Source organism: Alternaria dauci, chromosome 10 (genome assembly GCF_042100115.1).
Source record: "Alternaria dauci strain A2016 chromosome 10, whole genome shotgun sequence".
In the NCBI taxonomy this organism is placed as follows: Eukaryota; Fungi; Ascomycota; class Dothideomycetes; order Pleosporales; family Pleosporaceae; genus Alternaria; species Alternaria dauci.
Window position 1 is genome coordinate 180856 of NC_091281.1, and position 22387 is coordinate 203242.

Consider the following 22387-nt stretch of genomic DNA (forward strand, 5'->3'; position numbering starts at 1 on the left):
TCCCTGGCCTTGTTTTTACATTCACACACAAGCATGCTGTGCGTCGTCTTCTCTTGACACTCGCTTCTACAGTTGTTCTCATCATGGCCGCTGCTGGTACCGACGATCCCTTTCGAGACCCTTTGCTGCTCGATTCCACGCCGTATTCGGCCGACAACACCACCACCACCACCACCACCGCCACCGCCACCACACCGGCGCATATCGATGTCCCTGATACACTTGCTGTGGGCAGAAATGCTTCTTTGACGCTGGGCACGGATTCTCTGGTTGTGCTAGGTATGCAGCGCCGCCACCTGCGGATACGCGACTACGATGACAACGACTCACACGCCGAACAGATGAAGCGCTTCTAGATGGTGGGAAAGGCAGAGGCTGCTGCGGCCTATTATCTCTTGCTGGCAGTACGCATTAATCCACGAGATTGCCCTCGAAATGGGCGAGAATACCGCTTGCTTACGCGCAAACACAGAGAACAAAGCCACGCGCTCCATTCCTTTCTACAACATCCTCTGGGCCGAGCACTCGTCCGACGGCCAAATCACAATCCAATACGCACAGCCCACGTCCAAAACCTCCGTCCGCCCCGCCATCCTCAGCTACACGCTCGATAAACCAGATTCCACCGCGACAGAACCTTGGATCGAGAAACTGCTCGCCCGCGCATATGGGGCGTCGCAGCGCGCCAAACGCATCAAGGTCCTCGTGAACCCATTCGGAGGCCAGGGCGGCGCGGTGAAAATGTATCATAAGACGATTGCGCCGATCCTGGCAGCCGCGCGGTGCGAGTTGGATGTGGAGAAGACGCAGCATAATGGGCATGGGGTGGAGATTGCACGGGATCTCGATATCGATGCGTATGACGTCGTAGCCTGCTGTTCTGGCGATGGTATACCACATGAAGTCTGGAATGGGCTCGGGAAACGGAGCGATGCGGCGCGCGCGTTGAACAAGATTGCTGTTGCGCAGTTACCCTGTGGGTCGGGGAATGCGATGAGTTTGAATTTTAATGGCACGGATGATGCGAGTTTGGCGGCGCTGGCTGTTGTAAAGGGCATACGGACGCCGCTGGATTTGGCGAGTGTGACGCAGGGAGATAGGAGGACGTTGTCGTTTTTGTCGCAGGCCGTGGGGATTGTGGCGGAAACGGATTTGGCGACGGAGCATCTGAGGTGGATGGGGGCGGCGAGGTTTACGTGGGGGTTTTTGGTGAGGTTGGTGAATAAGACGTGTTATCCGGCGGATATTGCGGTCAAGATTGAGTATGAGGGGAAAGAGGCTGTGAGGGAGGCGTATCGGAGGGCGGCGAGTCAAAAGACGGCTTCTTCTGGTACAGCAGCAGCAGCAGACGAGCAACAACGCCTTACACCGTCTCCCGACGCTGGTCTACCGGAGTTGAAATACGGCACTGCGAACGACCCGTTACCAGCGGATTGGCACATGATACCGCACAACACACTCGGCAACTTCTACGCCGGAAACATACCCTACATGTCCGCCAACGCAAACTTTTTCCCTGCTTCCTTGCCCTCGGACGGCTGTCTCGATCTCATCCGTATCCGCGGCGACATTGCACGACACACTGCTATCAAAACTCTCCTTGCAGTCGAGAACCATACGTTTTTTGATCTGGAGCATGTGGATTATGCGAAAGTGAGTGCGTATAGGATTGTGCCCAAAGGACAGAAGGACGGGTACATTAGTATTGATGGGGAGAGGGTCCCGTTTGAGGGGTTCCAGGTAGAGGTGCATAGGGGGTTGGGGACGGTGTTGAGTAAGAGTGGGTATTTGTGTGAGGCGAGGGGGGTGTAGAGGATTCCATTTTCTCTCTCTCTCGCTCTTTTGCTCCTCCATGCTGGGGTTTGTAGAGGGCGTTTTTTTTATATGCTTTGACGCAGGGATACCATTTTCGTTTTTTTTTGTGGTGTAGATTGATATAGTTTCAAAGTTCTCGTAATACTGGTTTATCTGTGTTTTGCATGTGTGGAGAGTATACGGTCGAGCATGTGGGTTCTTCGTTGCAAACATTATCATAACAATGTGAGAGAGTAACTTATGTAGCGTATATACCTATTTTGGACTCGTACCTAGGTTTCTGTACACTCGAGTTTTACCACGTTGTGTCGGGGACCAATCCATAGGAACTAGGTGTTGAAGATATGACTCACATCCGCTACCAAAATTTTCCTCCCTTGTGCTTACCCACTCACCACTGTTTCCACACCGCTATTTGATAATCTTAGCCATTGACAAGAGCCGTCTGTACAACACTCAGCTGAGCAAGCGCTTAACAAGGATATATTGCACATAATTTTAAAAATTCTCATCGAACACCAATCACAACTGTTCATCAAAGCTGCTTGGCGCAGCGGAAGCGCGCCGGGCTCATAACCCGGAGGACGCTCGATCGAAACGAGCAGCAGCTAGAACATTGTACCTATTCTTTTTGAACTTTTTTTGCTAAACGTGTGAATGTAGTGGTTAGGCTCAAGTTGCACAAGTTTTTTATTGGAATTTTTACTACCAGTAGTTTGGAAAAATGCTAGGTAGTTGGAGTTCGTAATCCGTGCTTTCATCACGACTCCATCGCCTCAATTCGTTGCGCGAGTATCCCGGACTCGGAATGTGAACGTATTCTAGATGTCTACTGAACTTCGCTGCGAAACGGTAAGCCCTATTGAAGGCGGTCCGTGGAGCTTGAAACGGCCCGGCTGCAGACTTGGAAACTACCCGCTCCCCCAGGAACTGGATATTACACTTCTTACGTAGTTGAGCGTAACTGCTTTGTTGCAGACTTACGTTGGCATGTACATTGTTTTCGATGTCTTGAAGATAAGAGCTCGTTGTACATTCCTTAGACTAGAGTCAGACCATTTCTGAAGGTAAAAAGCCAGAACTGCAAGCGCTACTTACTAACCGGGGAAAGAAGTACTAGACACGAGCTCAGGCTTTGCTCTTTTAGCTCACGCTCTTGCACGCCTTATGTTCGACGACTTGGATGCTTGTTCTGTCGGTACGCGGAGCTTTCGAGAATACAAACGGAATGTAGCCCCTTGTTTGGATTCCGCAAGATGCGTCAGTCCCTAAGATCTCCCGTCGAACATTGAATCAGATGAAACACGGCCTAGATCATGGTTCCTGGAACGACGTCCCTCACTGCAAAGGACAAACATAGTACGTGCTCAAATACAGGATATGGCTTGACAAATATTGCATCATTTTACTTGCGAATTCTCTCCTCCGAGAGAACCTAACAAACATTACAATCATTGACAGAACTATCCAGTCCTAATATCCAACAACAATGGACACGAGACCAACCACAGCTAGCAGACCCCACGAAACGCCCATACCCATGGCGCCGCTGTGAACAACCTCCGGTGTACCGACTTGTTTCACGTCATCGATCTTGCAAACAGTCTTACATCCACCCTCCGCCCTCTTCCTGCCAAACAAACTTGTCGTATCCCTCTTATCCTCCTGAGGCTTTCCTTCGTACGGCCCACTAGTATTGAACGTCATCTCGATCCACTGAACATGGAACTCGGCATCATCGCCCACCTCCATCTTGCCACTCCACTCCCCACCATCACTCCACATGTTCAGGACCAGAAAACTCTGCTCGCGAGGGACAGAGTATGTGTTGGTGGCGACCTGCTTCTGGTTGAGATACCAGTAGCTGTTCTTGGGCAGCCAGTCAATACGGTGCGTTTGCCAGTCGTCCCAGCGCGGAAGATCAGTAGGACCAACAGACGCAGCAGCCACTTCGTTACCGTCCTCGCCTACTGCGGGCTGGTTCGTGTAGCGAATCTGGTCCGTGGGGTCGTCGGTCAGGATCTCGATATCAGACTCATTCGTGTCGTCGAAGAAGGTGAAGAAGCCTGCTACAGCTCCCTTGGCACCTTGAACACGACCGTACATGCGCATCGAGACGTGCATGAGGTTCTTCTGCTGGTTCTCAATCTCGCCGGCGGTCTGGTAGTCTTCCATACGCGATGTGCGGAGTGCGAGGTACGACGTCGAGTCCTCTTGGCCTAGGAAGATGTTTGCGAACGAGTTATTCATTGGTGTGGGGAAGTCGTCGGTGGCCGGCTTGCTCCAGTTCTGGATCCCCCAATCAAAGTTCCATGCGTCGCTGTCGAAGAGATCTGGCTGCCATGTCGACGCCAGACCCACGTTCTCTGTGTCGTTGAGTAGCGGCGGCGATTCGCTCATCGCGCCGGGGAGGTTGCGGAAGTCGTAGAATCGGTAGTACTGGAAGTACTCTGGTGTATTTGAATCTTGGCCGGATTGCACGACGTAACAATCACAGTCTGCGCTGTTGTCTTTTGGTGTTTCGCTCATGGAGCTAGTATAAGGGTTTGCGGCGAGTGCAGGTTGGGCGAGTAGTGCCGTGAGAGGCAGGAGCAAGGCTCCCAGAGGTGGAAGGCGAGACATGGTAATCGATTTGCTCTGAGGGTCGTATTGGTAGTGACAGTATCCAAATAATTAGTTAACAAGGATGTGTAGAATGGAGACGGGTGATCGACAGCTAGTAAAAAGTGAATAGAAGAGCGAACGAATGTCACCTAGCCGTCAGTATCTACAAGAGAAAAGAAAAGAAAACTGCGCTTAGTGATGCTGCAACAAGCTCGACGATGTCGAATGATGATACCAAAAGTTCAGCGCAAACGCGGGTCAGTAGACTCATATACTAAACCGTGCAGTGCAGCCCGCCCGCTACTCCGCTTAAACGGCACCAGTACCAGTCTAGAGTCAGTCGAGTCTCGAGCGCCGCCCTCCAGTCGTGCTTTTTCTTCGCGGGGCTTCCCCTAGCTACATTCGCCAAGGTGTGTCTAAGCCAGAAAAGTGCGCGCTGGACATGAAGCCGGGCAGGGCACTAAGGCAGGTAAGCTGGTGTAGCCACAGGAAAAGCTGGCGGATACGAAACGCAGACACATCACATCACACCAGCGGCGCACATTGTTTCTGCACTCAGCCACACTACGTCTGGACTTTTGAACGTCATGACACGGGTTGTAAGGTTTCGGCAGGGTTCGCGCAGGTGTAAGGTTGCCATGTGCCCCTGGCTTGGGCTGCTTTGGGGGTCTCGGTAGCGGTGATGTGCCACCGGGAGTTTCGGCGGATGCGCCAAGGTGGCTTGACTCTCCGAGTGGTTCGATGTTTCCTGTTTGTCTGAGAGATGCTGCGATATCTGTTGATGGATCACAAGCCCCCTTAACACATGGGAGCTTTCCGAGCCATTATACGGTATATTGAGCGATAAAATGTTGTGGTGGTTGTAGGGCGGGGGATTGGTCATCAGAACTGACACGCATCATCGGGTCACCAGCCACAACCGCCCACATCGGCCGGCGCCAACCAATGCAACTAAGTCCCAAAATAGCCCTGATTCAATACCCTCAAATGCCGCGCCAACGCCAGATTCGTCCGGATGAGACGACTGTACGAGCACATTTCCACCTGTCTAGCATACGTAGAGTTTGACACGTTCTCGTATCCTTTTTGCTGTCGCGTGGCCTAGAGGTCTTGGGGATGTTGGTGATACGAGATGTTGAGGGGTAAGTGTGATGGAGGTGTATACCTAGGTATGACGTTTTTGACGAGAGGACTGATCCGGCCAAAGATGTTGTAGTAGTGGGAACCATGTTGCGATCGATATGTTTACCGCTCAGGCCCCTGAATTTCTTGCCGGCTTGTACAAATAAGCATTGCGTCGGCGTGCGAAGCGTTGCGCCACAAATTGGCAGCTGAAAGCCCCCTTCCGATGCATCAAACTACCCACACGGCGAATGTTGGCTCGATTCCACAGCATGCAGCGTGTTTGGACTCAACGTTTGGCTTTTGACTTATTAAGGGGGCAAATGCAAATCGGTATGTGTAACTGATGTTTTGACAGAACGTGTTAATGGGCCTAGTCAACTTGCGCTACGCTTGTTCCACGACGACAGTTCTTGGATACGAGGATCTAGACGACGCAAAATTACCGCTAAGCACACCCAGCCTCATGCATACTGCTAAAGCTTCTACTGCCATTGCGAACCAGCTATTCACCTAGGAAATACTGTTCACTCGTTAAACCTTTTCTTGTACCGCACAAATGTCCGAAATGAATCGGAGTCCAACTCCAACGGATCCTAGGACTCGTTCTTGACTTTCCAATGACCGGTAGGATCCTCCTGCCAGAATTTCCGGTCAACGTCTGCCCATATTGGCCATGGCCTTTGATATCCTGGAGCGAAAAGCCGTTGCTTTGAGTACACACCCTCCTGTCGCCAAACGCGCATTGTCACCCCGGATGCAGCCATGTCTACGACCCTGTCACAGAAGAACTCTCTTCTAGATTCAGACAGCTCACTCAGGCCCTATTTACTCGGGTTCACACGTCGGTGGTCCCGGATTTCCAGATCTAGCGATAATTCAACAGTTTTGAGGCCACGCATAGCACGTGCTGCATCCATAATTTGGTCGATCCTCTGATCATTCTCAGGTAAGTTCGAGATGTGCAGGACCTTGAGACTATCAGGTAGGTATTCCCCAGGGTGGGCAAAATGCGGCAATACTCCTTCGTGAACGGGTGTCAGGAGCTGGACGTCAACTTTTAGCTCCCGAAGTTTCGATAGGCCCTTGAAACTCCCAAAACTCGACAAGGAGAGAAAACTCATGTATAGGCCAGACCACTCTAGGATTTCCAGGTCAGTCATATTGGCCTCGATTACTTGGCTCATGATTTCTAAACCGTTTCCACGCAACCAAAAACCGATACCGGTACGTTTCTTGATGACTCTGAGCTCCTTAATGTTAGGGAGTCCTGGGGTAGCGAGAAGATTCCCAAGAATTATTGCATCGGGTCTGAGGTTCTTTATCTCCAACACCCGTAAGGCCGTACCCGCTATTGGCTGGGATACGGGAATTTAAGAGGGTGACGTTCGGGCCACAGATAACGGCGAGTGGTGCCGATGACCCGCAGAGTATCGAGCCATGGCAACACAATCGCTATCTTCGTGCCAATTTGTTTCATGCAGACGCTCTTCAACTTGCAGAATGGGAATGTCTCTACACTAGTGTCTGCACTCAGCCAATTGTATGCCAAGAGACTGTGTGTAATGTATAGCTTGTCCTCGTCAGTATCGAGATAGAGATGTTCCAGATTCGTGGCAAGACAAAGGATGGCAGCTACCACACCATCAATGGATTCCTGGCCGACCATGATATCACCTAGCCAGTGAACTAAAGATTTACGATCCAAGGTTTTGCCAATGTCATTAATCGTGCTTTCCACGATGGCAGTCTTGTTCAGAAGTACCAAATTCCGGCCACTAGAATCACTAGTGGCAGTGGCAGCGGCGGCGAGTGAGGGTGAGCTAGGCGTGGGCGTCAACGTGAAACTCTGAATGAGTGTTGCCAGGCCCGGACGCTCGATAAGGGATAAGCAGAGGCGACTAGTTTGACGGTGGCAGTTTGTATGGAAGGTGATGTCGTTGTAGAGAATGGGCTCTACTAGGCTGTGCCAATATTTCGACACTCGGGACATGGCATAGAGATCGCCTTTCTTGTCTTGGCCCAGGTACGAGATGATGAACTTATCCAACTCCGTCGGCAGCTTTGCGAGCGACATGTTGGCCTGAGGGTGATTTAAGAGCGTTGATAGTGCAAGTGAGACGAGTTGAAGAGGAAAGATTATGAGATCTTGAGGAAGAGAAGGAGCGAATGTCTTGCTAAGAACATTTACTCAGATATATCTCGGCAAACAAGTTTGATACACAGTTCTTAAAGATCACGGGACTCTATAAATAAACACAAATGTAGCATATCACGTGTTGATCAGAAGCCTGGAAGTTTCGATCACTCAAAGCCCGTACTTTAGGAAATGGGAAAAAGAACATCGCACGCGACGTAAGTGTCTACAAAAAGTCTCATCACAGGCCGCATCCACCCAGGAGAAAAAGCTTACACGCACGCATCCTTTTACTTGCAAGTATTCTTTTTCCACACACATTAATCCAAGTCATAGACTCAGTCCTTCAGAAGAAAAGTGAACATCACAGTGCGCACCTAGCAATATCATCCATACTGTTCCAAGACACATATGAATCACAGGACATGATTTCATAACTACAAATTCCACCACATCACATCAGAACCAAACACACGATACACACCCAACTTCATAAATTGAGCCCAACACAAATCCAAGCCCGTTGAGGGACCACCCACACATCAACACAAAGCTCTTCTTCCTTTTCTTCTTCCTTATCCAAGTCCAGAAATACAGAACCAAAACCCCAACGCTAGCCACCCACTGATGAATAAATAACAACATATACACTTCCCCTCTCATGGACCACCATTCTGCTGCTTCTGCTTCTGCTCTTGCTGCTCTTGCTGCTGTTCCTGCTGCTGCTGTACCACCTCACTCGCCTCCTTAATCACCGGCACAGACTCCGACGGCACAACCAGCGCCTTCCCATTCCCATTTCCCTGCACACCATCCTGCCCCGGCGCCTGCAGTCCCTGACGAACCCTAAGCACGCTATCAACAATAACCGCATCAATCCCCTCGTTGCGTTGTAACTAAACACCGCACCGTTAACAACTTGTCCACAAGGAAGACGAGTATTCAGACTTACCAAAACATTCTTCGGATCATTATTCAACATCCCATACGACACACACACCAACCCACTCTCCTTCACCACCTTGACCAACCTCGGACACATAACCAACGGCGTCGCCGCACTAACCACACCCAGCAAATTCCAGCGACTCGCAAACCGAATCGCTTCTTGTAAGCTCGCAGCGCGCACATCCCCCACAGGCGACGTCCCCGCATCAGTAAGGAACAGCACCGGAATCGAAGGCTGCTTGAACGACAGCATCAAACAAATATCCGGGTTGAAAGACGAAAATATGATGTTCCGCTTGCCCATCTTGTCGTACACCTTCTCTAGCACGGTGTCGACAAAGGAGTTCAGCTCGACGGCGTACTGGTCCATTTCTTCCTCTTCAGACTCGTGAAGCATGGGGTACTTCATCTCGACGTTGAAACCGACGGATTCAGGGAGTTCGTCGAACATGCGCTCTAGAGTTGTAAAGGAAGACTGGATGGAATTGCCACGGCTGTTGCCCTTGAAGCCCTTCTTCTTGAAATCGCGAGTGTACTTCATTCGCTCGGTCAGCTCGATCTGTCGATCCGTGTGGATGTTGCGTTGCTTAGAGTTGTCGACAGAGTACGATCGCAGTCTGCGGGTATTGGGGCGGTCATCCGTGCCATTCGTACCGTTCAGAACTGGAACCGTTTCTGGCGAGCCAGCACGGGACGATCGTGGCTTCTGACCTTCGCCAATGTGAAGGAATTGATCCAACGTGAGTGTATGTACAGGTGCGTCGATACCAGTCTCACTGACCAGGAAGTCGTGATAGATGACCGGCACGTGGTCCTTTGTCAGCTGAACATCAAACTCCACGTACTCTGCCCCCAGATTTGCAGCGGAGATGAACGACTGGATTGTGTTCTCTCCAAGTTGCAGTGACGTACGTGAAGCTGTATTCTTTCCCAGACCGCGGTGGCCGATGACCATGGTTGTAGCTGCCATCTTCTTCCAGTAGGTGTGCTGCTCCGTGACAGACATAGCTGGGTGGTGAAAAGGCGTGATGATCAAAAAGTTGAAATTGACGGTGCCAATCACGTCCAACGTCGAGGCCGCTACGATTGGTACTTTCATGTCTCCCTGGAGTGATATACGCTTGGATCCAATACTGGTCTTGATAGTTGACAGCAGTGCCACTGCTCGTCCGACAACACGCTCTTGGTTGCCCGCGTACGTCGGGATGATGTCGAACAACAACTTGACCTTGGTAGCATCGCTAGTCATAAAAGTTATAGGCTCAGTCGCGATATTCTCCTGGATGGGCAAGTCGATCACCGTGGGTTCCCCAGTAGCACCAGAAGCATTCACAACAATGGACAAAGCAGTGTCAAGTTGAGTCGCATGCGCATCGGCAAGGGGAATGTCATCCAGCTTTACTGCAGGCGTATCCTTCCTAATGTCCATGGACCCGAGGCTGACTAGAACCATGGTCTCTTTGGTCAAATAACGATGGCCAAAGGTCTTGACCGGCTCGGGCGCCTTCTGGATGGCGGTGTTGTTGTCTCGGTTCAGGTTCTTGGATCTTCGCTCATCGAGTGATGATTGAGTAGGCGAGCCAGCTCGGGCAATACGGGTATCCGTAGGCGCAACGAGATGCGTCTCTACCGCGGGGGCAAGTTCTGCTAGTCTTGCTGCTATGTCCATGTGACCACGGAGGGCGGCATGCTCCTTTGCTGTCCAACCAGAGTTATCGCACCTCTGCAGATCAGCTCCGGCCGCGGCCAACATCTCGACCATGGAGAGATGGTCGTCAACGCAAGCAATGAATAATGGCGTCCAAGCAAACGTCTTCTCGGCCACATCGACATCCGCTTTATTCCTGCTAGAGCCTTCCAGTAGGACCTTTGCGCATTTGTCATACCCATAGCGTGCTGCCATGTGCAACGCAGTCTCACCACCTTCATCCTGGTAGTTGATGTCCACACCAGCCTCGACTAAGAGTTTGACGATGTCTACAAAGTTTGACCGAGTCGCTAGAGTCAAGGCTGCACCTGATCGCGCAATAGATTTCCGAGATGTAAGTCGCTCTTCTGTAGCACCACGCCAGTTTTCTGCTTCCAGGAGAGCTTTGGTGGTAAGGGGATGTCCGCCCATGACGCTAAGATGCAGAGGAGCATTACCCTCAGTATCCTGCCAATAGTCGGAGTCGATACCTTGCGCGACATCAAATTGGCCCCAGTCTTGCATGTGCTTCATGACGACCTGGCAAATGACTACAAATCCATATTGCGCAGCATAGTGGAGCGGGAACCTGCCGTACGAGTCGCGAGACTGGAGCGCGCTGCGCTGCTCAGCGCGAAGTTGGTCGAGCAGATAAATGAGTAGTTGCACTGATTCGTCGTTTTCACTCAACAGTTGCGTTGACTCTTCTTCGGTGGTGGTGCAGGGGCGAGGCTGGCGATTGGGATCCGTGGCAGGCACTATGAAGTTACGTGCTTCGTTCGAGCTCTGGAGGAGAGTTCCGTCGGCACCGAATGTATCGCCAGTCTTCGAGCGACCAATATTGATGACAAGTCGATGGATACAGTTGCGCTTGTTGATGTCGTCTTCTTCCTCTAGTGATATGATATCTTGCAGCAGCCTCTCAATACAGGACTTTGCCCGACACGAGATGGCGCGCTGCAAGAAGTTCAAGAGCACCTGCTGAACCGAGGAGCTAGACACGCCGTTGCTTCTGGCGACTTCTGCGAGTTGCTCATTGAGATCGCTAACCTTGTCAGCGCGGATAGCCGTGTCCACAGCGTCAAGGAGGCCCGAAGGAAGGTGTAGCGAGCGACCTGGCACTCTGCCCAAGGAAGCAGCAGAATGCGTAGAGCCTGTATCGTCGAATGTCTTAATGTCGCTCAGACCCGATAGCCATTCGTTGACCGCTTTCATATCCTGGTTCAGAGGCAAGTTGTGCGCAAAGGGCTTCGGGTTAACCTTCGATGCTAGGTAGCGTTCCTGGAGGCAGACGGTCTCGATTTTCTTGTCAAGCTTCTTTGTGATTTTGATGAATCCCCGACGATTCACCTCTCCATACCATTGGAGCTTTCGCATTGACCCGCGCAGTTCCAGCAGCGCGCCCATGAGATCTTGCGCTTCATCCTTATCGATACCCTCGGGTAACTGTGCGACTCGTCCATAGCGCCCATGCAGAAGTCGTAATCGTCGCGCGTTTTCGGCATATTTGCGGTTATAGAAGTTATCGACGTCTTCGAGGTTACGATCGAGCGAGAAGAAGAACTCTGGATGTGTACGTCAGCCACGTATCCGGCGAATTTGGACACCATGGGCGTAGTTGATATGCACTCGCTCGTGGCCATGCCAACATACCAGAGAGCTTTGTGAACGCGACGATGGCATGCGACCACAGCATCTGATATAAAATCTGGTAGGAGATGTAGTTAACATACCAGCAAGATCTAGCGGGGAGCCGTCCTTTGAAGCTTCCGCGGCGTTCTTGATGAGCTTCTTGAGGCCCTTGTAGTTGATGTAGTTGGCCGCCCACTCCGGGACCTGGTTACGGGGTAGATTATGTCCAAACTTCATCTTGTCGGTATAATGGTAGTATGTGGAAATCTGTAGCCGGGTCGAGCTCGACGTTGAGCTTGGAGCGCAGCTCTAAAGCGTATGTCGGTCTAGCTTTGCGCAGGCGGGGGGCGGAAAAAGCAAGGATATGTAGTAGTAGGTATTGAATGATCGGCAGGGCAAGAGGCAGAGGGTAAATTCCATGCAAAGCTGCGCAATCAACGCGTTAATGTTGAATCTCTAGGGTGTGCTCGAGGCGTCCATTCTCATTGGATGAGACAGAGCTCGACAAAATCGCGCCTGCAACATGGTTAAACGGACTGTCAAAAGTAGGGAAAGCCGCAGCTGAAGGCTGGGGGAAGTACACTGGAGCGGCGGATCGCTGGTCAGTGTTATCGGCGTGGTGCTAGAGGCGTGAGTGAAAGACGTTGAGACAAAAGGGTTGTGGTTGGTGCGTCAAAGAGGATGTCCAATGACGTAGGGCGGCAGAGCGCGCTTTGTACTATCACCACCGCGAGCGTGAGCAGCGGCCTCGTCTGCTTTATACTGCAAAGCTGCTGCAAAACTTGAGGTGTTTCGCGTCGATGGTGGATCCCTGACCCAGTTATCGCACTCGACTGCAGGCCGCTTGAGCGCCTCTTGCGTCGGCGGATCGCGGCGGTGTATGTTTGTCAGCTTGACTCGCAAAGGGACATGCGTTCAGAAAAGCCTGGTCTTGGCGCGGCAATCCGGTGTCATAGAGCAACTTGGGCGAGGCCGAGGCGCATCACAACTAAACATGGTGCTGACGACCATCGTGAGATTCAGGCTCGAGCACACACCAACACGGGCAACCGGGCACGCGACTGCCTTCCACGGCGGGACGCATGTCATTCGTGGTGCCTACGGGGACACGGTCGCTTAGCCCGTCACACCGCATCAAAGAGTGATTAACGTGGATGGTGGGCTTGCATTGATACTGGCTACGTGTTCCCGCGCGATTCCTACTGATAGCACCTACACAGCGCCTTTTATGCGTCGTGCTGCAGCTCGCTCCGCTCTGGGGAACCTGGCTTCTCCATATCCCGCCTGGGCGATTGGACCCTTGCCGCTAGTCCATCCACGATAAGGACCGAGCAGCAGGCCTAGACCTGCTTGGAGCCAGACTCTGGAGCATCAGGTGCGTTAGGAGAAAAAGAAGGCATTGCCCTCGTTGTCCTTGCGCTGCACCTTTGACAAGTCCTTGTCTGGCGCGTACTCTGTCCACGTGCTCGCGGGGAAGATGTGCTTGTTGCGCTCGTACCAACGCCTGTCCACTACTTTCGTGATGGCTGGGTCTTCGCCGAAGCCCTCGAGTTCTTCGTCTGGTATACTCGACTCCTTGTTCTTCTTCTTAGAGGGCTGAGCAAGTGGATCGTATGTAGCAGGATCTACTTCGGCGTCGGCGTCGGCCGTGCTTGGAGTGGCTTTTGTGGGCTGTGCCGAGTAGTCGAAGATGGGGCCATCGAAGCCAGTGACTCTGTTGAACAAGAAGTGGTAGATCTCGTAGTGCTGGCGCCGTTGTCAGTATACCGAGAAGGCGCTTCTGAATAGTATGCTTACATGCGGCAAGATGACTTCACCTCGTACAAGCATCAAGTCGTCTACGCTGACCCTAGCCCAATCCCTTCGGCTCTTGTCTCCTCCCACGCCCAGCTCTGCGCCCAATTTGCGAGCTTTGTCTAGAAACAGCCATATCTGCTCGCCCTTCTTTATCCTGCATCTTCCGCCGGGCACATTGGTGCCGTCGTAGAAGACAAACGGTATCACCACCTCGGTCGCCTTGACGGAGTCGCGCATGGCGATAAAGTCTTGCCGTGCCAGTTCGGCTTGCTGGGCTTCGCGTTGCAGAGCCGTCTTGGTCATGACACGGGGCTTGAGACCAATGCTCGAACTTGCGCCGAGCTTCTTCTTGAACACCTTCCCTTCTGCTTCTGGGGCTGATGGCTCGGCGGGGGTGCTTTCGCGAGGGGTGGGCGTCTTGGAGGCATTGGATTCCGTGTCTTCTTCTTCGTCTATGCCGAATGAGAGCTTGCCTTTGGCGGCTACCTTGCGCTTCTTCTTGAAGACGGGCTTTGGCGTCGATGCTCTATACTTTGCAAATTAGCCATCATTCACTGTGCGTGGTCGAATCGTCATACCCGTCGGCGGGAGTGTTTTCGCCTGAGCTGATTGCAGTGTCGCCTCGTTCCTTTCTGTCGAGTGCCTCCGCGCGTCGCTTGCGGTAGTCGTTGAGGTTGACGAGGCCCACAGTTTGCGCCTTGAGCAGATCTTCGGCGGTCGCAGCCTGGGATGTGAAGCGCGCATTGCCAGCCGCATCGGGGCGGTCGCCGGAACTCGAGGCAAACCTGTCCATGTTGATAGAACGATGTGGGTTGGCAGCTGCGACTTGTGCCAGCCACAAACGTAATTGGTAAACGCGCTACCAGTGGATCGTCACGTGATTGCGTGAAGCCGACGCGATCCACCGGAAGGCGCATTCACACCCCACTCCGGCATCAATCTCGCCCAGCACCCTCATCCCTTGCCGAAATACACCCGACATGAACAGCGATGGCGCGCATTGTACAGGACTCAGATGAAGAGCTCGACGACGATCTCGAGCGCGACCTAGTGCCGCCCAAACAACTAGACGCGTCCGCGCAGCCACCCAGTAACGAGACCCACGGCACGGGATCCACTGGTAGGCCCGGCATCATGGAACTGCATTGCGAGCTAACAACGCTGACATGTGAGTCAGAATCGCTGAAGAGGGCCATTGAAAAGGCCCACCGCGAGCATCTCCAATCGCAGCCCAGTCAGGATGAGCCTCAGTCGTCAGTGTCGTTGCCTGAGCATCCGAACAAGAAGAGAAAGGCCACGGCTGATCCAAGCCCGCTCAGGCCGTCGAGCGATGCGTCGTCCAAAAAGAGAGGACCAATCACCTATGGCAAGCCTCCCAGGTCCATCTTTGGTAGCTCTCCAGCAATAAACGCCCCACTGGATGACCCTTCGGGCACGAACATTGCACCTCATTATGACACTGGTTGGTTGCCGGACGCCACTATGCGCGAATTCTACATCAACCACGAACCAGCCATGTTTGCTGAGCCTTCGAGCACCATCCCCAATGCTACTATGACCCAGCAACATGTTTTGGAAGCTGTCAACGCTCCGATGATGGGCCTAGAATCCGAGACTGGAGGTCATCATTGGGCCCCTCCACCCGAACCATCAATTCCTTGGTCAGAACTCATGAAGTTTACACCTACAGGGGCTTCTGACCAGATCGATTCATCAAATCGTGATCTGCTTCCACCTGATCTTCCGTCAGCCACACCAGTCCGGACAACACAGGAAGGCTATGAATACTCTGCGTCCCAACGTAGCCGGCGCGGGTCGTCTGTCCGTCTGAAGAACAGTCCTCTAAGGAATGAGCTTCCGCATACCGAGGCCAACCCGGCTGCGACTCTTGGTCTACCTTCCACTGCATCACCAGGGACCCAAAGCAGCAGTCATGGAGAAGCGAAAAAGACGCCCCGTCGTTCAAAATCACAACTGGTATCTATAGATCGCTCTGATGACGACCTTTCCGCTATCGGGCTACCCAAGGAGCAATACAAACCACGGCCCAGTCGCTCACGATCGCTAAAGGTTGAAGAGGAGCAACCTATTGACTACTCCGTCCGACCCGAGAAAGCCAAAAAGGTTAGCCGTCGGCGGCAGACAACAGCTGCTGTCGATGCCAGCAATGTCAAGACACCTGAGAAGGTACGGCAGATTTGCGACATGGGCTTTACACCTACGACGACGTCGGGGGCTCTAAAGCGAAACAACGGTGACGTCATACAGACCATCGAGTGGCTAGTCACTAACAATGTTGGCCACGACGAGCTTGCACCACCAAGTCCACCTAAAAGTAAGGCGGCTACAAACAAGAGTGAAGAGAAACCAGCGATGGACTCCGAGGCTATCCAAGACATTATGCGCGATCTGAATGAGTATCGCAGAGATGACACCCAGGCTGCTGCGCAGGACACCGTTCATGTTGTGGTGGCCAACGATACTACTGTACAACCGGAAATTGCGGATGCTGTCGCAAGGCTTCCGGTGACCGAAATGCGCTCCCCGACGAAAGTCCAAGTGGTGATACCTAAGAGGTCTCCAGTTGCCACTTCCAAGCAGCCCCCAAGCCCAGCCACAACGTCGAACAAGAAGGCGAAGCGTAGGAAGACAACATTGGATCAGCCCGAGAGTGACTCGATTGCAGTAGATGCCGCTGTACCCGAGGCCGCACCTGTCAAGAAGGCGCGTGGCCGTCCTAAGAAGACTGCACCTGCTGTTCTGCCCAAAGAGCCCGATCCTGAACCACCAGAGCAGACCACGGAGGTAGAGCAACATGAATTTGTGCAAACCACCGAGCCTGAAGCACTCCCGGAAATAGCACAGCAAAGCGCAGGAGCCGCATCGAAGGAGAAGAAACAGTCTACTTCGGCAGATATTGCGGATACAACGACTGCCAATGATCCCATGCCGCCTTCAAAACCCTCCCCGGCTGCAGCATCAGCAACCCCAGAACCCAAAACAAAACCTGCGACCGCATCGCCAGCCACCACAGGCAAGGTGCCGTACCGCGTAGGACTGAGCAAACGCGCGAGAATTGCTCCTTTGTTGCGCATCGTAAAGAAGTGATAGGGCAGTGCTTACTTCTCCTGCTACGGAGACAGCGAGCATTATGACGTTGCACCTATCACCTAGCTGTCTATCTGAACTCAATGATACCCACTTTTACTTGGCCTTGCCTTCAATCTCCACCTTCTTCGTGAATGTCGTATACAAGCAGCTGAAGTTTTTCTAGTGGCGCGCCTGCCTTAGCCGAACCACAAGGCGATGTTTGAACAAACTAGAGGATGCAGTCATCCGGGCTCGACGTTCGGAGTCCAAAGCGTATTGGATATTCGCTCGGTCGCATCTTCGTGGCGCTCGATCGATGGGAGATGACAGACTGCTTTCCGCTCCGCATACTGGTAGTCTTATTGAACACTCAAGCATCGCATTGCAGATGCGATTTGCTTGTTGATGGTTCATTGCCGCCCGAGGCATTATCGATTACCGAGAGCGGAAGCCAGCGCTAGCGTGAGCTTGGCGGTGGAAATGAAGGCTCTCAGGGGCGATCCTACACCGAATCGCAACCAGCGGACGACAGCCGGAGCGTTAGAAGTCCTGCACCCCTGAGCTTGGCGTCAGGCGTTCGTCCTAGGGCTGGGAAAATGTGACTCGGTCTATCGTGCTGCGAGGGGCGCGCATGACGATGTGGCCGTTACTGGTGCGATCTCGTCGCTAAGGTACCGGTATTCCCGATACCTCGGTATCACAACAACGGTTGACAGAATAGACATTGCAAACTACTACTCCAGTATCAGGACATCGTACCAACAATGCGGCATCGGAGTCGCGGCCGATATACGGCGTCCGTTAATCATATCGATACGGATTATTGCCCTTCGACAGAGCTCTTCAACCACAATCTCGGTATGGCACCGAGAGAGCCGAAAGCGAAACGGCCTCTGATTCCTACGCGAGACGCCATACAGCGCCACATCAAGCCATCAGCGTGAAAACCACATGTTGTTGTGACGCCAAGTATTCCCGCTAGCCTGTTGTTGAGATGGGCCCCGCCGGCGATCATCCCACTTCAGTGTATCCGCGACGGGAACTGGTCAAAACGAGCATCGCGGCTCATATATTTAGACGCCGGTGCCTTTTTGGCTTGGTATTGACAGGAACAGGTCGCCTTCAGGCTCTATCGTGCCTCTTCAAGATCGACATGTCTGTAGGGTTTGGCACCTCACAAGCTTCCCAAGGCTGTAGGGCTACTGAGACGTGCAATCGCGATGAAAACTTGAAGGTTTGCCGTATCGCCGTACAGTGGCTTACACTAGACGCCTTACCAATCTTCCCAGTACCATGCCGTCTCCACTGTCCCTTCGTATCCCACGAAAGTTTCCCAGGGCCGCGCTCTTGGCTGCTGACGATAGTGTGCCGACTTCTTTGAGTTAGCAAGATGCATGTCACCCGGCCATGGAAAAAATGGGGTCGGCCATGACCTAGCTATATTAGGTAATTTTAATCTTAAAAAAGGTCTGTGCATATGCTAGTATAGCCTAGTATAGATTATATAATAGGCTAAGTATATTTCTAACGTGTTCTAAAAATGTTCTTAATATTTTTTTAAGTTCTTTTTTTCTAAATATCTCTATCTAAAATAAAGATTTCTTATATTTTAAGATAGATAGTACTAGTATTATCTTTTATATCTTTATTCTTATAAAATATAATAGATATATATAAGAATAAAGATAAATATATCTAAACATGTTCTAAACATGTTTAGAATATGTTAGGCGCTAGTCCTAGTAAATTTAACATGGCCGACCCTATTTTTTCCATGGCCGGGTGACATGCTGCCTCTTGAGTTAGTGGGGCTCCACTCTTCGCAGCTACGCCACGAGTCGTCGCCCTTGGAGGTGCGTCTACAGGATTGTGGATTATAAGTATATCGGATTTCTTCTCTTTGCGCTCTTCACTCGTCTTGCTCGTCTCTGTACGCATAGCGACCGTCACTCGTTTACTCCCAACTAATTCTAATTGACATTATCGTCAACCACACTCGCTTTTACCTTTACAACCTAAACCGAATACTACCATCATACTAGGACTGTAAAAATTAATTCGTCAAGATGCGTTTCAATCAAGTCGCTGCTGCCTCTTTGGTAGCACCGCTCGTTGCCGCTCATGGCTTGGAAGGTATGCCAAGGATCATGGGTATGCCCAGGCAGTTGAGGGCCAGCAACCCTTTTGCTGGTTTCAAAGACCATCACATTGCTCACCCGGATCCCGTGATCCGTCCCCGACAGTCTGCTGACGGACGCTGTGGTCCCGAGGGCAACAACCAAATCTGTGCGGACAACGAGTGCTGCTCAAGCGCCGGATACTGCGGTACCACCCAGGAACACTGCCAAGCGCCTGACTGCTTGTTCAACTTTGGACCTGCATGCGGTATGACATGTTGTATTCCATCTACGTGGGTCAGCTTACTGATGTTACTGCAGATGCCAACAAGACTCCTGCTGGAACAAGCACCCGCAATGATGCCCGTCCCCAGTTGGGTTCCATTCCTTACGGCGGTGGTGGTATCTACGTCTGCAACAACCCTGGAACGGTAGCCATCACCTACGACGATGGTCCATACCACTACACCGAGGGCGTTATGGCTCAGTTTGAAGCACGTGGTGCGCACGCCACATTCTTCATCACTGGCAACAACATCGGAAAGGGTGCCATTGACGAGAACTGGGCGGGCGTTATCAAGAAGATGTACGACAACGGCCACCAGGTCGCTTCCCACACTTGGTCGCACCAGGACCTCAGCCTCATTACCAAGGAGGAGGTTTACGACCAGATGGTCAAGAACGAAATGGCCATCCGCAACATCATCGGCAAATACCCCACCTACATGCGCCCGCCGTACTCTTCCTGCGACGGCGAGTGCCAGGAGGTCATGTCTGATCTCGGCTACGTCGTCTCCTACTTCGACCTCGACACAGACGACTACAACCAACTGACCCCAGAAAAGATCCAAGTCGCCAAGGACAACTTCAAGAACGGCATCGACACGCGCAACAGCGGCGACCCATACGACGGCGACCGCCTCGCTATCGCCCACGACATCCACCAACTGACAGCCGAGAACCTGACCGCGTACATGCTCGACTACCTCTACGCACAAGGTCTCACGGCCGTCACCATGGGCGAGTGTCTCCAAGACCCGAAGGAGAACTGGTACCGCGACTCTACTCCCGCTCCCCCCAGCACGTCTTCTACCCGCACTTCTTCTTCCGCCGTCCCTACGCCCACGGGCCCCACTTCCACAGACGGCATGTGCGGCTCTGCAGGCGGCTCCCAGTCCTGTGTCGGCTGGGTCGGTCTCGACGGCCTCCTCGGCGAATGCTGCTCGCAATACGGATACTGTGGCAACACGGCCGACCACTGCCAGACTGGCTGCCAAGCCGGTTTCGGAAAGTGTGGCGCCCAGCCCAGTGCTTCGCCGTCTGCGTCTGCGTCCGTGTCTGCGAGCGTGACTGGGCCTGTGCCGACGCCGACTGGTCCGTCGACGACCGATGGATCGTGTGGTGCTGCGGCTGGTGGCTTGACGTGCATTGGTTTCAATGGCCCTGCGGGCCTGAGCGAGTGCTGCTCCGAGTACGGATACTGTGGTAACACTGATGTCTACTGCGGAACCGGCTGCCAGGCTGGTTTCGGAAAGTGTGGTGCTCAGGATGTTAGCAGCGCTTCTTCTTCCTCTGTTGCTGCTTCTGCTAGCTCGACCCCTGCTCCGTCTTCCTCGGCCGCTGTCAGCTCGGATATTGTTTCTTCTTCTACCGCTCTCTTGAGCTCTTCTGTTGCTGCTTCGTCCGCGGCTAGCACTACCGTTGATCTCAGCTCGAGCGCTAGCCATGTCTCGTCTGCTCCCTCTGCTACTCCTACCACCTCTGGCGAGAGCTCTCGCGACGGCTCGTGCGGTGGTGATAAGGGATACACATGTGTTGGTTTCAGCACTCTCGAGGGCGTAAAGTCTGAGTGCTGCTCTGCATGGGGATACTGTGGTTCGTCTGAGGACCACTGCGGTGCTGGCTGCAACCCAGTCTACGGCAACTGCCCTTCGGTCTCTTCTTCGTCTGCTTCTTCTTCCGTGGCTGCTTCGAGCGCTAGCGAGAAGTTTGAGTCTGCGTCGTCTACTGTTGTTACGTCTGTTTCTGCTTCGGCCTCCGCCTCGGCTTCTGAGCACGTATCCGTCTCTGTTTCTGCGTCGGTTTCTGCGTCTGAGTACGTATCCGCTTCCGCCTCTGCCTCTGCTTCAGTTTCTGAGCACGTCTCTGCCTCCTCCGCCTCTGCTTCTGAGCATGTATCGGCTTCTGCTTCCGCTTCTGTCTCTGAGCATGTATCGGCTTCTGCTTCCGCTTCTGTCTCTGAGCATGTATCGGCCTCTGCTTCTGCTTCAGCATCTGTCTCTGAGCACATCTCTACTTCAGTTTCCGTCTCACTCTCTGAGTACGTCTCCGTCTCTGCTTCCGCCACACCTTCTGCTTCCAAGGACAACTACGCTACCAGCTCTGTCGTCGTCCCAGCCTCCGAGTACCCCGCCTCCACTCCTGGAAACTCCCAGGCTGTCTCCTCAAGCAGCTCAGCCGCTGTCTCGAGCTCCGCCGTCTCCAGCGCCGTCTCTTCCTCTGCTTACCTCGTCTCCACCATGACACCTACCCCCGTCCGCTCCTCATCTTCTTTCTCGACTGCCATCGTCCGCCCTAGCTCGACTTCCTGCTCCACAACCGCTACTCCCACTCCTACCAAGCTTCCTGTTTCTTCAAACGGAAAGTGTGGTAAGGAGAATGGTGGCCAGACTTGCGCTGGCTACAAGACGCTTTTCGGCGTTGAGATGGGATGCTGCTGCAAGCAGAGTGGACGTTGCTCTGTTGACCCTTGGGCGTGTGGTCTTGGCTGCGACAAGGGATACGGAAAGTGCTGGTTCTAGATATGAGTGATGGATTTGGTTATGGGCTTTCTTTATGTTCTGGTTATATCCTTTGGGTGGTGGTTTGTTGTAGGTTTATGGAACATGTAGGATAACAATACATGATGATGAAGACATAGCGGGTATCCTGCTGAAAAAAACCTTTGATTATGATACCATGTCTCTTGACACTAACCCGGGGGGAAACCTGGCTTATCCCGAATGAACGTGGTGCCACTTGGATGATGGCATCAATCCGCTACCTTTTGAACTCTTAATTCCCCCAACCTATGCCAACTGGTCTACAAGCGCGGTGTGTCTGTGGAGTTGTAATGCGCTATGAGATGACAGTGCCTGTAGATGTAAGTGTGTTACCCTTTCCTGGTACAAGCAAGAACAGTCAATGCTATTCTGATGGATGGCGATGGTTAGATAGGGCAAGGTCCATTGATAAGGGGTCCTCGATGACGTGTTTATACACGTGATTCTGTCATTTCCGGGGTATCTTGGCATGGAACGCGATTGCTGGACATGTTTTGTCGCTCGCTTTGAATCACGGATATGCAGTGATAGCTTGGATTCGGACAGGGACATCGAGCAGGATTTCGAACCAGATCCAAACAAATCATATTATGGCTGGGAGTTTCGACCAAGACGC

At 52.6% G+C, this 22387-nt stretch overlaps 6 protein-coding genes across 6 annotated transcripts; 3 read left to right on the plus strand and 3 right to left on the minus strand.

Annotated features, from left to right (window-relative positions):
• Positions 1-83: 83 nt before the first annotated feature.
• ACET3X_009534 (uncharacterized protein) lies at positions 84-1709 on the plus strand (the record flags this gene model as incomplete). Its single annotated transcript, XM_069456009.1, has 5 exons — positions 84-279; positions 342-404; positions 473-976; positions 1337-1653; positions 1704-1709. The coding sequence occupies 5 exons, from the start codon at positions 84-86 to the stop codon at positions 1707-1709; spliced, it is 1086 nt and encodes a 361-aa protein (XP_069302367.1).
• Positions 1710-3187: 1478 nt separating this feature from the next.
• Positions 3188-4641, minus strand: ACET3X_009535 (uncharacterized protein). Its single transcript, XM_069456020.1, has one exon. It carries the CDS (start codon positions 4435-4437, stop codon positions 3289-3291), a length of 1149 nt encoding a protein of 382 aa, XP_069302368.1. The 5' UTR covers positions 4438-4641; the 3' UTR covers positions 3188-3288.
• Positions 4642-8337: 3696 nt separating this feature from the next.
• ACET3X_009536 (uncharacterized protein) lies at positions 8338-12182 on the minus strand (the record flags this gene model as incomplete). The annotated part of the gene is made up of 3 exons (XM_069456031.1): positions 8338-8574; positions 8631-11878; positions 12047-12182. 3 exons carry the CDS (start codon positions 12180-12182, stop codon positions 8338-8340), a joined length of 3621 nt encoding a protein of 1206 aa, XP_069302369.1.
• A 1143-nt stretch (positions 12183-13325) lies between these two features.
• Positions 13326-14535, minus strand: ACET3X_009537 (uncharacterized protein; the record flags this gene model as incomplete). Its single annotated transcript, XM_069456042.1, has 3 exons — positions 13326-13691; positions 13743-14268; positions 14321-14535. The coding sequence occupies 3 exons, from the start codon at positions 14533-14535 to the stop codon at positions 13326-13328; spliced, it is 1107 nt and encodes a 368-aa protein (XP_069302370.1).
• Positions 14536-14696: 161 nt separating this feature from the next.
• ACET3X_009538 (uncharacterized protein) lies at positions 14697-17574 on the plus strand. Its single transcript, XM_069456053.1, has 2 exons — positions 14697-14862; positions 14920-17574. The coding sequence occupies exons 1-2, from the start codon at positions 14733-14735 to the stop codon at positions 16848-16850; spliced, it is 2061 nt and encodes a 686-aa protein (XP_069302371.1). The 5' UTR covers positions 14697-14732; the 3' UTR covers positions 16851-17574.
• Positions 17575-18714: 1140 nt separating this feature from the next.
• On the plus strand, positions 18715-21851 carry ACET3X_009539 (uncharacterized protein). Its single transcript, XM_069456065.1, has 2 exons — positions 18715-19217; positions 19271-21851. The coding sequence occupies exons 1-2, from the start codon at positions 18899-18901 to the stop codon at positions 21748-21750; spliced, it is 2799 nt and encodes a 932-aa protein (XP_069302372.1). The 5' UTR covers positions 18715-18898; the 3' UTR covers positions 21751-21851.
• Positions 21852-22387: the final 536 nt, after the last annotated feature.